The sequence below is a fragment of the Mixophyes fleayi genome, chromosome 2 (assembly GCF_038048845.1).
Source record: "Mixophyes fleayi isolate aMixFle1 chromosome 2, aMixFle1.hap1, whole genome shotgun sequence".
Classification (NCBI taxonomy): Eukaryota; Metazoa; Chordata; class Amphibia; order Anura; family Limnodynastidae; genus Mixophyes; species Mixophyes fleayi.
This window is the reverse complement of record NC_134403.1, coordinates 125,084,947-125,101,488: the sequence shown is the minus strand read 5'-3', so window position 1 is coordinate 125,101,488 and position 16,542 is coordinate 125,084,947. Positions and strand designations below refer to the sequence as shown.

Sequence of the window (16,542 nt, the reverse complement as noted above, 5' to 3'; positions counted from 1 at the left end):
GAAGTTCATCTCCTCTATGTACGTGCACGTTAAAGTGGACATCTAAATTTAAATATTTTGAAATATGGCTTACTAATATCCCTATAGACTATGTGAAATTAAATAAACATGAATAGCTCCTACAAGTCCTATGTTCAAACACTGGATAGTGCTGGTCAATAATATGATAGGTCATGAAGGGTTTGCTTACACCAGTAGACAGGCTCTGAAGAAATATCAGAGCACATGGAGTAGATGACTCAATTCCCCCTATGCGCTTGTCTTTATGAGACGAGCTGTTCTGGATGATTGAGCCCGCGGGTACCCATGCCATTGGGATTTATATGTGTAATGCACATTATATATTGTTTATCAAATATTGTATTAACAATTGTTTAAATCTACAGTTGGAATCATATGTATTTTCCAGTTTCTTGTCCAGAACTGATTGTGCTATATTTTTTGCCTTTTCTGGGCATGTTTTGCAATGTATATTTTGAATTAATATTAGTGTGTGTGGGGTGAGGGCGGAGGCATTGTATTTTGTCCTTTTTCTGTTTTTGTAAATACCAATACTTGGTGCTATATAAACAATAGTAAAAACTTAAGCTAAAAAGTGTTATTTGTTAATATGTTATCTTTAATATTTATTTTAATATTTAAAGTTCAAAAATCATCCTGAGTTATAAAAGTGCAATAACTGTGTAATAACGGAGGAAATCAGGATGTGGTGTAATACTTTTTCATGGCACTGTTTATATGTGTATGTATAGAAATATATATAATATACAAAACTTTTTTTCACTATTATGTTTGGATACATGTTAAATAAATATTCCTTTTATGATAGAATTGCTCTGATTGTCTCTTTAATATTCACCACCTACTTGTAACTCTCTCTCCTGCATGATGACACTATGCACTTAATTCCTAGGTTCCCAAAGTGTGCGCTGCAGCGCTGGCACTTGGGTGCTGTGGCCAGGAAAAGAAAAAAAAAATAATAAAAAATTACCAATCTGTCGGCACATGGTACCCAGCATCCTTTTCCCTCCTTGCTTCTCATTGAATGTTGAGCGTGACGGCATCATGCCCGACATTCAGTGACAAGCTGCAGGAGAGAGGATTCTGGGTCCCGGGCACTGCCGAATTGGAAGAAAGACAGAAGGAAGAAGGTCAAGTATGTAAGTAATGAAATGGAGGGGAATGGTGATAGGAAACAGCAATGGAGGGGCAAAAGAGTGAAGGAGGGGCCAGTGTGTGGATGCAGAGGGGCACAGAGTGTGTGGATGCAGAGAGTGTGGATGCAGAGGGGGCACAGAGAGTGAGGATGCAGAGAGTGTGGATGCAGAGGGGGCACAGAGAGTGTGGATGCAGAGGGGGCACAGAGTGTGTGGATGCAGAGAGTGTGGATGCAGAGGGGGCACGGAGAGTGAGGATGCAGAGAGTGTGGATGCAGAGGGGGCACAGAGAGTGTGGATGCAGAGGGGGCACAGAGTGTGTGGATGCAGAGAGTGTGGATGCAGAGGGGGCACAGAGAGTGTGGATGCAGAGGGGGCACAGAGTGTGTGGATGCAGAGGGGCACAGAGTGTGTGGCGATGACGCAGAGGGGCACAGAGTGTGTGGATGCAGAGGGGGCACAGAGAGTGTGGATGCAGAGGGACACAGAGTGTGTGGGTGCAGAGAGTGTGGATGCAGAGGGGCACAGAGTGTGTGGAGATGACGCAGAGGGGCACAGAGTGTGTGGATGCAGTGGGGCCCAGAGAGTGTGGATGCAGAGGGGCACAGAGTGTGTGGAGCTGACGCAGAGGGGCACAGAGTGTGTGGAGCTGACGCAGAGGGGGCACAGAGTGTGTGGATGCAGAGGGGGCACAGAGTGTGTGGATGCAGAGGGGGCACAGAGTGTGTGGATGCAGAGGGGGCACAGAGAGTGTAGATGCAGAGGGACACAGAGAGTGTGGATGCAGAGGGACACAGAGTGTGTGGAGATGATGCAGGGGCACAGAGTGAGTTAGCTGTAAATTATTCTTTGACAGAAATATAATAGAAAAAACAATATAAAAGTATTCTTTTCCCTTGGATTTATGTGTATTATTTTTGCAAACAACTTACTAAGTATGTCCGTCCTGACCTAAATACTTATTACATTATTTAGACCAAACTACTTATAAAACGGGACTGATAGGTAATTATTTTGGAGGGGTGCCTTGAAATAATTATGGAGACACTAAGGATGCCGCAAACTTGAAAAGTTTGGGAACCACTGCCTTAATTTTTGATCTTAGGGGCCCCCCTGTCTGAAGTGCCCCGGGCCCCCCAAGGCCTTAATCCAGCTCTGACTGCTATGAGCACTACACATTTGTACTTTGTTATTACAAAAAGCCATTAGGTCGGTATGTAAATGAAGTCATCAATCTTTTGCTTGGGCAACAGGGCATCAAGCTATCTAATGTTATTGATCACTATGCACTATCACATTTTTTTTTTCACATTCCCTTTGATTTTTTTTAGTTGTCAGGATGGTAGGCAACAAAGTATTTTCATAGAAATTGAGTAGGTTCTGAGAACAAATGTCTAGTAGGAGTATTCACAAAAACTACAGTAAATATATTTGGGTTCGACACAAGTCTAGCCTGGTAATAAAGTATTCATAAGTGGAATTATCAGTTGCTGGTTGGTATCTGCTGTTAGAAATGGACAACAGTTGGGTAGAATTTCTCATTACGCCATTGGCCATGATATATTGCATGTTTTGCAGATGAAATTTGGCCTAAAGTATTCCCAGTCCTAACCCAACTATACTATGCATCATAATGAATTTGCAGCATTGTCCCAGCTCTATTACAGACTATAACTGCTGGGAAATGTGAATTTATACACATGGGGCAAGATGCTGAGTTGGACGCATGTTGAGCCTAATTTACATAAAAAAAGCCACCCATAATAATTGTGTATTTATGTCTATATGCTGAGTAGTAGGTATATCAAGAGTCATCCAGCTTTGCACTTGTAGCATACATGCCAGGTTTAAGTTAAGCTTATATACACCCACATACACACAACCAGGTCGTAATTACAAGAAATGTTTGTTAATATTTGTTTTGATAGCGGAAAAAACACATTAGCTATTAGGCTTGGTATAATATGTCCACGAAAACCTATAATATATACACAATCAATGCAGAAAGCGCCTTTCAGCTTCACAGGTGAATTTGCAATCAGCCAATCAGAAACGGCTAACTAGTGCTGGTGACCGTCTTCATCATAAGTGTGCATTTGCGCCAGCCTACAGGCACCTGCAGTTGATACGGCTTTAACACATGTTAATTTGTTTCTGTTCGAGTTTCAATCTGTTCACAATTACGCTTACATACCCTTACTGTAATTGGTCTACATTATACTGCCCCTTACCTCCCCTGTCCTACCTTCCCGGTTGCAAGCAGGCGTAAGTGTAGAAATGTGCATACAAATTTATAGATTTTATAGTACGCAGAGGGCCAGAGGTGGATTTAAAATGGTCCTGGAAAAAATTCTGCAAGTGGCATCGTGCAGGTGGGGCCAATACAAAAGTAGGTGGGATTGGCACACTGTTAGCCGTAGCCACATCGGTGGTAGGTGAGGCTCATACAACACACAATGGTAGGTCATATTGATGCAAGGCGAAACTAACAGACACAAAAAAAGGCTATAAAAAGTAAAGGGCTCTGCCCAAAGTATTTAACGAACGTAAAGAACTGAAAACTGGGCTGTGACCACATTTTGCAAACAAAAAGACATTGGATCCTCTGAAAATAAACCAAATAAATTATTAATGCTGTATTAGCTACTTCATGGTATGAGGAATGTTAGTTCCACATATTGCAGTACGTGTTAAACTGACCAACTCACACCAAAGTCTTCCCCTTCTGGCCAGTCCTGCACTAAATATAAACACGAATTTAACCTGAATTTTAACTGGATTGAGTGTTACCTGCACACAGCTTTTAAAGACAGTACTCCCCAAGCAATAGCAGCTACTAGACACCTAGGGAATCACCTGACATAAGTTGGATAGGAACCTAACAAGAGAGAGATTTCTAGAGACCTATATACATTGCAGACAGCATCCTTGTAACTGCCGCACAATACAGAGGACATCCTTGTGACCACTACCCAATACAGAGAGCAACCTTGTGACAGCCACCTAATACAGAGAGCATCCTTGTGACAGCCACCTAATACAGAGAGCATCCTTGTGACCAGCACGCAATACAAAGAGCATCCTTGTGACCACCACACAATACAGATAGTATCCTTGTAACCGGCACCCAATACAGAGAGCTAAATGTGAAATTTATTGATACAAACTATATTGTATAAAAAAAATATGATTATCAGCTGATATTCAGATTATGACTTTGATCACAGCTGAATTATGTTATATGGAATTCATATTGCTTTTACGTGCATAATTTATTTCTACAGTTTGGGGTTTGTTCACACAGGTGTATTTTGATCATTTTCATACCTCTTAACATTGTGAATGGCCAAGAGGAATGTATAAGATTTGTTATGTAGCTATTCTTCCTTCAATTGTTCAAACATCTGAGCAGACTTTAAAATAGAAATCGTCAGAAAACAGAGTTAACTGTCAGTAGAACCGGCGTATGATCTCCATGGAAAAGATGGGGAATTGTATTCTAAGAAAATGAACTACTGATCCTTATGCTAATACACACAGGCCATTTACATGCATATTAGCAAAAACAGATAAACTGGCTTGTACCCACGTTGCTTCTTTTCTATTTTGCTATCATATACTTATTAGTACTGTAAGCATAAGGACAGCAAAATTGTCTTTTTAGGTTCCGTGTGCGTTCTATGGGGAATCACAGCCTGGAATATGAGCGATTCCTCAACCGCACATCCCTGGAAATTTATTTTAAACTTAATCTGTCCACATAGTATATTTTCTGGGAGGTATACCCATATATATTTAGTAATTCATACACAAGAAAAGGCGAAATAGGAGTATATTTTTGTGGGGCACTCTGGCATGTTTAATAATATAAAATTAAATAATTATTTAATATGAAATCATTTAGAAATTAAATATCCTCCCTGATTACATGGATACCAGTGAAAAATGTTTTAAAAACAAATTAAAATCCATACAAACGGGCTTTTGTGAAACAACCATGAGTATTGTATATATTAAAATTGCAGTATTAATTGCAATGCCTGTCTTGTCTGTATTAATAATATATATTCTTAATAAAGAGTCCAATATTCATGTATTAGCTTCAAGGATCCATAAGTTAATATAACTACTTGTGGAGCCTTTAAGTTAACATATAAGTATTGCACGCTTTATTAAGAATATATAAGATTAATACAGGCATTGCAGTTAATATTGCAATTTTGTTTTGATCAACCCATTAATGGCAGACCCCTTGTTTTTCCTACCAGTCTTGCACATTGTACAGTACTGAGATTTGTGGATCCATATTCCCTGTGGCACAGGAGACATCTGTCAGGATATCACAGTCACAGCCTCCGCAGCCCCCGCGCAGCTAAAGGCAGCCTCACGATTGGCTGCAGGGACCTCTTCACTACCAGGACCGCTCTATTAATATTGGGCTGGCCTGGCACAGACCCCAATTCAAACACCCGTCATCCCAAACCTGCTGGTTTTCAAAAATCAAAAAACACAAAAAGCAGGATGAAAAAAAATAGAAAAAAAAATACATAAATACATCAGACAGCCATAGTGCAGACTGTGCAGATCAGAAGAGTACAGATCAGCCAGGGCCGGTGCTAGGGTTCTAGGCGCCCTAGGCAAAAATTAAACGCCCCCCCCCCCCCTGCCCCGCCGCCCCCCGCCGAAAACGCTAAATAAATAAATAAATAAATAAATAAATAAATAATTAGATTTTATTTACCTCGCTCTTTTTTCTCCTGAAGCCTCATCAGTAGATGCAGGGGGGCTCTGCAAACCTCTTCTCTTTTCTTCACTTCTCTTCTTTTCTGTTTTCTTTTCTTTCTTTCCTATGGCTGCTCCTCGCCTTCTTCACACAGGAGGTGGAGCGATGCATGCTGGGAGGGGAAGGGAGGGGGAAAGAACTTTATTCACACTGTCTGTCACTACAGACAGTGTGATAATGCAGCACAGCACAGGCGCCGCCGGGTAAAGACCTGTCACCTGATCACTGACGTCATCGAAATTAATTGCAAGTGGCGGCGGAAGTTGAAAAAACCGCGGCGGCACCCCGCCGCCGCTGCACCTCTCTCCCACTTCCCTCCGCTGACTAGATTTTTAAATCTAGTCAGCAGCAGCGGCGCCCTGCAGGTCCCGGCGCCCTAGGCAACTGCCTAAGGTTGCCTAATGGGAGCGCGGGCCTGAGATCAGCACCATGTGACCTCCCTCCTTCCACCCCGAAAAGATCATAGTCTTGCTGCTGACTGCCAAGGTAAGTGAACTTTATGGTGTAGTGATTATTAATGGTTAGTTAGTAGCCATTTGTTAATTAGTAGTTAGTTGCTAGTTCGTTAAGGAGAACATGCGGAAGGGGGTACTGAGTGACATAGGAGGAGTTTTGGAATACACATGGGATCTGAGGGCATGTGTAGGCATTTTGTGGCATGTGTGGATCTGAGGGCATGTGGGTCTCTGAGTGGCAAGTGGGAGCATTGTTTGACATGTGCAGACCTAAGGGCATGTGCAGGTCTGAGTGGCATGTGGGATGTGGGGGCACAAGGATGTGTGTTGTTGTGTAGTGGTACTGAGATTGTTTTTTTGTTGTTTTTTTATTTGCATTTTAGAAAAAAATGTTTTGATTTTTGCAGCCAGAGATACATTGACATATATATTTTTAGAACACTATATTAAAGACTTCTGTTGTCCACTAAAAACTGTTTTGTGTCTGTATTAAAGGGGGAGTGGGTGCATATAAGAGAGTGGTGTTGCTTTCTTTGATTAAATGTATTATTTTTATTTATTACAATTAAGTGTAATGTGCTGACCTTTAAAAAGGTTAAAGGGCTGCACATGTGGCCCTGGAAGTGTATCAGGTTGCCCATGTCTGATCTAGTACTTTGTAGAAAATGATAGGTAGAATCTGATTGGTCGCTTTACGCAACACCTCCACTTTTCTTTTTTAGGTTTGATAAATCTACCCCTAAGAAAAATTCAGAGATTACTGTAATGTCGTGGCTAATTCTCAGTTCATAAATATTTTTCAGATGCCTAAAACTAATTTAATGATATAACAATACGGTAGGAAAGGGGCACAATGAGTAAACAAAACACTTTTTTTTGTCATAATGCAGCCTGCAAAGCTAAAGTGGGTCATCAGATACTGCCACTCCCAACTCATTCGAATCTCCCTCTGTCATTGTCCTTGGATGAACATTGCTTCCCCGCAATGCCTGAGTCTTTGCCAAGCAGTATTAGTAGAGAACAATTACTGGCTGCCACCTCTCTCTAAAATGCCTCCAGGGGTAAGATGCAGAGACTTGTGATTCATTTCAGATTTGTTCTAATCATTTTATTTATAAACATGTGCAATAGTTAGTAGGGACTTTTTATCCACCTAATATTGATATATATCAATTTCAGTTTTTGGTGATTGTAAAAGGCCAGATATTAGGTTTCTCTCATAATGTTATAAAGTCATAAAGTTTCTCTCACTTTGCCCAATAACAATAATAAATAATATTGGAATTAAACCTATGACCAGTTTGTAGCTACTGAACACTAGGATATGGCCCTCTGTACCTTTCTGTATGTATTGGAAGAAGTATGTTCAGACAACTTTTTACCTAGAAACAAAACAGTAGCGCAGTACACACAATACAAAAGTTGGATTTTTTTGGCCAATTTCTTTTTTATGCCACTTTCTTGAATAAGTATATTGTGCTTTGATATCTTTATTTATGTTAGTGTAATGTTTTCAAAGTGTATATATACAGATGGGTATGCCCTGCATGAAACACATTAGAATTCAATCTCATCTAAACAAGTATATGGCATTAAAATGTCACTAATGCTGGCAAAAATGTCAAATTTATACTTTCAAGTAAGTTAATTTGTACTTTGCCAGCGGTAATGATTTTGTGTCTCAACCAGCCTGGCTCGAAGTAGTTCTGAGCATCAAAACTGGCACAAAGGCAGGGGCAGGAGCAGGCTTGGGGGCATCTGCCCCCCAGGCCGGTCCCATAGTGTGGGCTACTTTGGGCTGGGTCACTGGGCATTTTTGTCCTTTAAAATGTTCCTAATAGGCTGCTGAGTCAAGTCTTGCCCCACGGGCTAAAATTTGCCAGCACTCCCCCGCACAACGGTCATTTTTACCCAATGAAAGAAGTGATGATTTTGAAGAGTTGAACATTTTGCCACACTGAATTTATTATATTTTGTGCAGGGCAGACACCTATGAACATGACCACTCAGTGGCATACAATAATGTATCCCTTCATAAACACCAGTTAAGTATTCAGGAAAGTGGTCAGAATAACAAACTGGCTGAATGAGAAACCATCTTCAGTTTTGTGGCATGTACCAACTTTTGTGCCAATGCTCTGCATTTCTCGTCAAGGGTTAACAGATTATTTAATTTGTCCACATCTGATAAAGAAGTGTAAAATATTTCGTCTATCTGTATCTGTGCAATGATGAGAAGTACAGTGAGTGTAGTAAATGTTCTGCTGTCACAGCAGAGACATGATTACCCAGCTTTAGCTCATATAGTTAGCAGGAGGAGCTGTGAGAGGGGAAGAGACTCGGAAAGGAGGAGGGTAGGTGGGTGGTTAATGTTTTTTTTTTTTTTTTTCATTTTTGTTTCCTGGTCTAGTTTTCTGTAAACGAGGAAACACCACATACAGAGATGACATTTTCTGCTGAAGACTGGCAGTGATACTTTGTAGTATTTGATAATTCTCTGCTGCCGGAAATCATCATCATAGTCAGAATAATAAAGCAAATCTCTTCCTGCTGCCAAACTCTCACAGTGTTTGTGCATCTGTACCCTGCAATCTCTCCTCCTCCTGGGCCCGGACTGGCAGATACAGGGAAGCCCGGGTGTGGGGAGGTGTCCTCGGCTTGCTGTGGATCTCAGGGCCGGAGCTGTGCTGCAAGATCCAGGTTCCAGCAGTATGACTCACTCCCCGGTGCAGACCGGCCTGCCTGGGATGCAGGTAAGATCGGATCACCCTGAACATCAGATCACACAGCTACTCTGACACAGGGCACCTGGGCTGTGTTTATTGATTTAAAGTTCAAGTCACTATTGACATTCCTCCTACATGACCTAGGCACAATGCATAGGGTCAGATTGTCACAGGTCCTGTGTTACACGTTTCCCACCAGTCTTCTACAGACTTTTAGAAGCAAGATGTAACCCCTTGTTTGCATCACACACGTCAGCCCAGATTATAGAGTTTGACTTGTTTACAAATTACAATGCACTAATATTGGTTATTTGTCTGGTAAATAGTAATACAGAAGTGACTTTGCACTGTGGGTTTAGTAATCTTATTGCATCCTTTGGGTTAATCTCTGGCGATCAAACACATTTGACATGTTTGATGTCGGTAAAACCTCCTAGAGAACTCTTGTTCTGTTCCCCTCCCTAACAGTGATCGCTACATATAAAACATATGGGTGTTATTTTGTAGCAAGCTTAATCCACAGCTTTTATGTTGGATTACAAATGTACTTAACTCTACCTAGTGTCATTGTAGAAAACTGCTCATAAGGTACTTTTATGGGCACTGAACCCTACATGACACACAAATTGTGGTGTGTATGTGTATAAACATGGTTCCTATTATGTTCTTTATATATTACTTGTTATATAAACTGTATCAGTGTGTGCAACAATATTTACATCTCTATACTAGGCAGCTACTAGTCTTACATGGGATCTTTTCTCCAAAGTAAATATGTTGCCCCTACTTTCACTCTCCCATGCTCCTTTTACTAAGCCCTGTGTAAAAGTCTTGCTAAGCTTGTCAGGTTTATTTACCAGACTGCAGTGAGAGGAAACACTACGTGCTAACACATCTGGAAGTAGCGTTGCGCAACTTGCAACATGACCACTGTCAAATAACGTGGTGTCCGCTGGGTTACGATGAGGATACGGGACCCTGTCAGTGAGTGGAGCTGTCACTGGGGTTAACCCCTGCGCCCCTGGCAGGCCAGGACTTAGATGGCAGCTTCCTATGTATCCGGTCCATGTTGGAGATCTGAGGCTCCTTCTTACAACAGAGGAAGCACTTCATAAAGTAACAACCCCGGTCTGTCTGACCGAACCTGAAGTAACTTGTTTGACAGGTCGTGGGCTCCCGGTCAGTCATTAGCAGGTGTTTGCTGGCTGGGCAGATGATTGCAGCTTAGTTAGTTGGTTTCGAGGTGAAACACGCGTGAGTCAGACACGCAGGAACACTTCTTGGGTGGGATAAGAGTAAATAGAGCGATTGTTATGACACTTTACCTTTGCCAATGTTACTCTGCCTTCAGGCGTGGCAGTGTTTTCGCCTCTGTAATTGGCTGCATATAAACTTGACAACATGAAAGAATGGTCAGACAATTACTTTACTGTAGTTTAAAATCGACTCCGAGCAGTTTTTAGTGTGTGTATATCTTGTCATATTACACAGTGATTGTTTGCATTCATAATTGTAAACACCACTGTTTATTTAGTTTTAGGATTTATGAGTAATATCATTTACCTGCTTGTAGATGAACAGGAGGAACTAATGATATTAGCAATACACAAATTACAGAACAATTTACCTGGTACTATTCAATTTATTTATATGAAAAATGTATGCCAGGTATCTTTGCTTATATGCAATAAAAAGTGTATACACGTTAGGGTCACCTTGTTGGTAAACTAGATATGTAAGAATATTTTAATGTTATTCAGTTACATGATGCATATTGGCAGTAGTAAATTATGAAGGCTGACCTGGTCATCCTTAACTACAGTATGTGACATCTAGGATTAAGGATCATTGATTAAGGTGAAAAACAATACTGGAACATGTCATGTTTTGGATAAGACATATTTTTCCTGAATTTTCCTATATAAATATTCCTTTATTTTTATAATTTATCATGTTGTATGCATGTGATCAGTGGTTTATCCCTGTGTGACTCCCAGTACTCCCTCACAGTTTTGTAATTTACTTGGGCATACATTTCCTAAAGAGCAATCTCTGCCATTACATTGGCAGTGTCCCCAAATACTTTAATCAAACATCAATGAAACATTAGAGAACCACACTTATATTTATACCAGCAGTTCCCCCACATTCCTGTGATTCACACACATACCATCCTATGTCAGAATGTTACAGTACCATTCAGGGGCAGGACAGAAGCTTCCACAATACCTATCTGTTAGAGCATAGTAGTATATTGGCTGTGTGAACATTTAAGAATGGGCATTTAAATGTGCACTGCAGTGTCTTCACCATGTCTCCCATGGTGAGTCTGTTAGGTGTTGCAGACACACACTATAGTTTCATCCTCTGACTGTCTGAACAGCTACTACACAGGAAATGTTTGATTCCTGTTCTGAGAGCAAAAAATTATGTCTGTCAATCTACCTACAGTCTCTGCCTTTTTTTTTATTCACATATTTTCCCTTCTGCCAAGTGAAAAAATATGTATTTCTATAAGTTCTCATCCTTGTCTTGGACACATGGCATTTTTGTAAAGGATATATGTCAACATACAGACCCTATGGCGAGCACTGAAACTTTGCTATAAGCTATGGTACAGACCAGGGGAAGGAGGAAGACTGAGTTTGACAGCTCATCTCAGTGTTACAAGAGGGCAGTCGTTAAGTGGTGTGTATGTAGAGAAGTGAGGACCTTCTACCACACATGGGCCAGTGATCAAGAGGAGGAGAAGGATTGATAACTGCTTTCCGCAAACAGCAATGGAGCATATACCTGATTAAACAGATGACTTCTATTGTGCAGGTAGTAAGTGATTTCCTCAATGGGTGCTATTTGCCAGATTTGTTTCTTAAGCACGGAGAAGGACAACTGGACAGAGTGTTTACATTTCTGGCTAGTAGACATTCAGCTGCTGCTAAAATGTGTGCATCTAACTTTCTACAGAACTTTGTCGAGATCTTAGGGTATAATACTATTGTTAATTAACTTTATAAGGAGTTTCATTGATCTTATTGGACGATAGAGTTTTGAGCAATTGCCAGTCTCATGTCCTCCCAGGCTTCCTCGTCCGGTTCAGGGACAAGATTCCTCTCCGTTTCTGCTTCATGTTAGTTCTGTCGGGGTAGGGCAGCGCCAATAACAATACTATACATTTGGGAAATCAAACCACTGCTCGCTGGGTGATGTCTGCAGATATTTCCTAATGTGTTTAGATCATGAAGAGTGTGGGCCAGGAATAAGATGGCGAATTTGTAAAAAATTCAAATGGTCTCTGTATGTGTAAGAGGGACCTCTACTGGAGTGCTAGGGGCAGCCAATCACCATGTCTGCAGAAATCAGATGGAATTATGAGATTATCTTGAATGCAGTCACAGCATAGGATACAGCCACTTGGGAAAAATGTTAAGGCCCCTTGCATCCTTAGTAATGGATCTAAAGTGTTCACGTTGTCTTACTACGAAGCCACACAAATGAGTATACAAATTGTATAATTAAAATATTTACATAAATTACGTGGATACTTCTTGCAACATTTTGTTCCTCTATCCCATGTATATTCTTGTGTTACTTTCATTCAAGTTAATTCAAAAACCCATTTTGGCAATGTACCAAGAGATTCAGGCAGCATATATCCCAATGTTTCAGATGGCCAAAGGTGGGCACTTAAGATTTGTTTTATATGCCTTGTCAGACATTGGGATGCAAATGATTATGGCACAGCTTATTATACATTACTTCCAAACGCTACATGGCCCTAAAACAGACTAAACACAGTAATGAACCCATCCTATTAAAAATGTAGAAGCAAGCCAGACACTTGTGGGGCTGTTGGTAGTCAGAGGATTTTATCCATACACATGTATCCATCACACACACAAGGGAGAATTAGGAGCAAAGAGAAGGGTACAAAACAGCAGTTATTGCTCGGTACAATTAAAGAATTTCTGACAATGTATGAATACAATTACATGCACAAGAGGATCAGAGTTTATTGCAGTGGGTGACATGTTTCTTTATGTAGATAACTAAAACATCCTGAGCTTTTCACAGCTAAATTAATCAGAAATCTTTCAGAAAATAGCACAGATTCTCCATGTAACCCTAAGTGCAGCATCAGATGCAATAAGCGTTGTCTGTAGTCTCTACTTGTGGATATTGCAGAGCATTGTGCTGTATTGAAACAAAGTTAATTTTAAATAACATTTTTATTAAGATGATGCCTAAATCCAACAAAAAACAATATTATAAAATGTCCAACCTCTACTTTACACAATAAAGAGCAGTTACCTTTCATCGCTGCTTGTTAGCTGCCTTTTAACATGATCCATTTAAGAAAATGTTATGCTCACGGTTTCTACTCTTATTTTCCAATTACAATAACCATGTATTACACACTTACATTAAAAGTGTTTTTCTAACATTATTTTATTTAGCCTCTATTATTGCAAATAAGTAAAACAAAGTAGGAAATTCTGTGACGCCCAACAATGACTGAGAGGGAGGGAGGCACTGTGCCATCACATTGGAGGTGGCAATATGCTGGGTGGGGGGGGGGTTGAGATGGGCCCCGTCCTCCGGATCCGTTCCTGAGGGGCTCAGTGTGATAAGTTTGCACAGTGTGATGATGGGGCAGATATAGCTGTTATTTGTTGCTCTTATTGTTGTGCTTTTATAGCTATAGTGCTTTACTTAAAATAAAGCAAAGAACAAACCAGACCGTCTATCCTATAATCTATTAATTTGTAACACACATAGGGGTAGATTAAATTCTAAAAAATATCGCTGCGTGGTGTCCCGGAGAGGCCGCGAGACACTACGTGGTGATTTTTTTTTTTGGGTAAAAGTACCGCTCACATTTGCTTACACTTCTAAGCGTTACTTTTTACCGTATACCCGGTAATATAGTGCGTCTGCACCGTTCTCAGGAACATCGCGACCAATTGAATCTGCCCAATAGTGTTGTAGGGCACAGGGCCTACAGGAGTCAGGGCTGGAGATGGGGTAGTTGGGACTAATCAAACCCCTCCCCCTAAAACAGAAGTCTGGATCGTCCCTGGCTGCCATACTGAGCAGACTCTGAAGTAAATGAACTGATAGTAGGTTGGAATGGGTTAATACTTTCAGTGCCATAGGTCTGTTGATATTCCAAGTCAGGTTTCCTTTTTTTTTTTACAGCGTCAGTGGTGCCTAAATTAGTTTTATTTTTTTACTCTACCTTTGTGTTTTGTATATGTATTGTTCGTTTTTTGTTTTGTTTTGTTTTTTATACAGATAGTGCTTTCTTTTTGTTTTATAGTTTAGTTAAAATATTGTGCATTTTTCATATATGTATCAAAATGAGTGTGACTAAAAAAAAATTCTACATGATTTTTATCATAATTGCAATTAATTCAACCAAGAAAATATGCTCCAAATTTTGTTCTGTGAATTCTAATGTTAATAGTGATGACAACTATTTGTACTCCATGATTGGTTTGGTGTCAGTATGTTGATCATAAGTATATACTTTTTTGGGAGTGTGTATGTTTTTATTCTTTTTCTTTTTTTGTAATGTTTGTTTACTTTTATTATGATAGCACATATTAACATGCTAGAGCAGGGTGGGCCAACCAGTCGGAGCATAAGAGCCAAAGAATATCCATAGATATGGCAAAGAGCCAACTTTACCTTTTATAAATATGTGCATAAACATATACACAGTATAAACATGCGTATACCTAACAAACACACATACATTGAAAATATAACATAATTTACAGTGTTCTCCACAGCACCTTTTTCCTGGTTACTTGCCACCTGGCTCTTGAAGCCCAGAAGAGTCCTATTATAATAGGAGAAACAATGGTTTATTCTATTAGAACAGACACTATGTGATCACTACAGCCAGCAGTGTGTGTTAGACCACTGACTGGCAGGTGTGGGAAATAACCTCCAACATTTTTCAATTATACAAGGTAAGTCTATTAAATAACGAGACTGTGATTCCACCTAGTAAACAAAGCAGTCAGAACCGGTTATAACTGCATATGTAGTAAACTTGAACCTGCATGACAAGCTGCAACACTCTATGACGTTCAGTTGATTATGAGTCGCCATTTAGTTTGGTTGTGTTTTCTGTAGGCTCCTGAAAAAATACTACGTTTAAAAGTTGAACAACATGTCAATTTAAAATTTTTATTAAAATTGCACAAAACACCCAACAGAAAGTTTTCAAATGCTTACTACAGCCTATGGGAATGACTGTCTGTCTCATGCGCGTGTGTTTGAGTGGCACAAAAGATTTAGCGAAGGATGTGAGAATGTTGAAGGTGATGAACACCCTGGACGAGCTTGTACTTCAAGAACCAAAGAAAATGTAGAAAAAATCAGTAAGATTGTTCAAAAAGTCCGCTGACTCCGTGTTCGAATGATAGCTCAATCCATGAACATTGACAAAGACACCGTATGGAAAACTTAGCGTGAGAATCTTAACATGATGAAAGTTTGTGCAAAGATGGTCCCAAGGGTTCTCACTCCAGAGCAAAAAGAATGTCGCAAGGAATGTTGTGTTGATATTCTGCAGCAACTTGACACAGATCTGAACCTGTTTCATAAAGTAATCACTTGTGATGAGACCTGGATCTTCCAGTACGATCCTGAAACAAAAAGACAGTCAATGCACTGGAAAACACCATCATCACCAGGAATGAAAAAAGCTTGTCAAAGCAAGTCAAAATTCAAAGCAATGCTCATTGTTTTTTTCGATATCAAGGGTGTTATTTTGGAAGAAGACGCAACAGTTAATCAGCATTACTATAAGGAAGTTTTGCAAAAGCTGAGAGAAAAAGTCAGAAAGAAACGTCCGCAACTGTGGGAAAAAATGGTTTCTTTCTTCACCAGGACAATGCGCCTGCTCACACAGCACTTTCTATGAAGCAGTTTTTGACTGACAAACATATTACTACACTTGAACATCCTCCATATTCGCCTGATTTAGCACTTTGCTATTTTTATCTTTTCCCACAAGTAAAATTGGAGTCAGTTGATGCTGTAAAGAAGAAAGCGCCAGATATGTTGAAACAAGTGACAGAAATTGATTTGCTCCATGCCTTCGACCAGTGGAAAACAAGACTACAGCAATGTATTAGTGCAAATGGGGAGTATATTGAAGGGGACAAACATTAAATTTGTAATACCAATAAATAAAGGTGAGTTATTTAATCAGTCTCGTTATTTAATAGACATACCTCGTATTGCAAAGTATTACAACTTCCCCCACCAAGCTTCTTCTTAATGCCGCCCAGCTGGCAAAATTTTGTGGGGAAAACACTGATTTACGATATATTGCTAAGTGAAAAAGAAGATCTCCAACATAGCCAAAATATTCAGAATAATAATCAACTCGGCTCTTCCCTTGCTGC

At 40.0% G+C, this 16,542-nt stretch overlaps 1 protein-coding gene across 2 annotated transcripts in view; it reads left to right on the top strand.

Moving 5' to 3' along the window:
- Positions 1–8,793: 8,793 nt before the first annotated feature.
- Positions 8,794–16,542, top strand: part of STK24 (serine/threonine kinase 24) — a 70,377-nt gene continuing 62,628 nt past the window's right edge. For both annotated transcript variants that reach the window (XM_075199931.1, XM_075199930.1), the window contains exon 1: positions 8,794–9,148. In XM_075199931.1, coding sequence (XP_075056032.1) covers positions 9,107–9,148 — 42 coding nt within the window. In that variant the 5' untranslated portion in view covers positions 8,794–9,106. The remainder of the gene's footprint in view (positions 9,149–16,542) is intronic.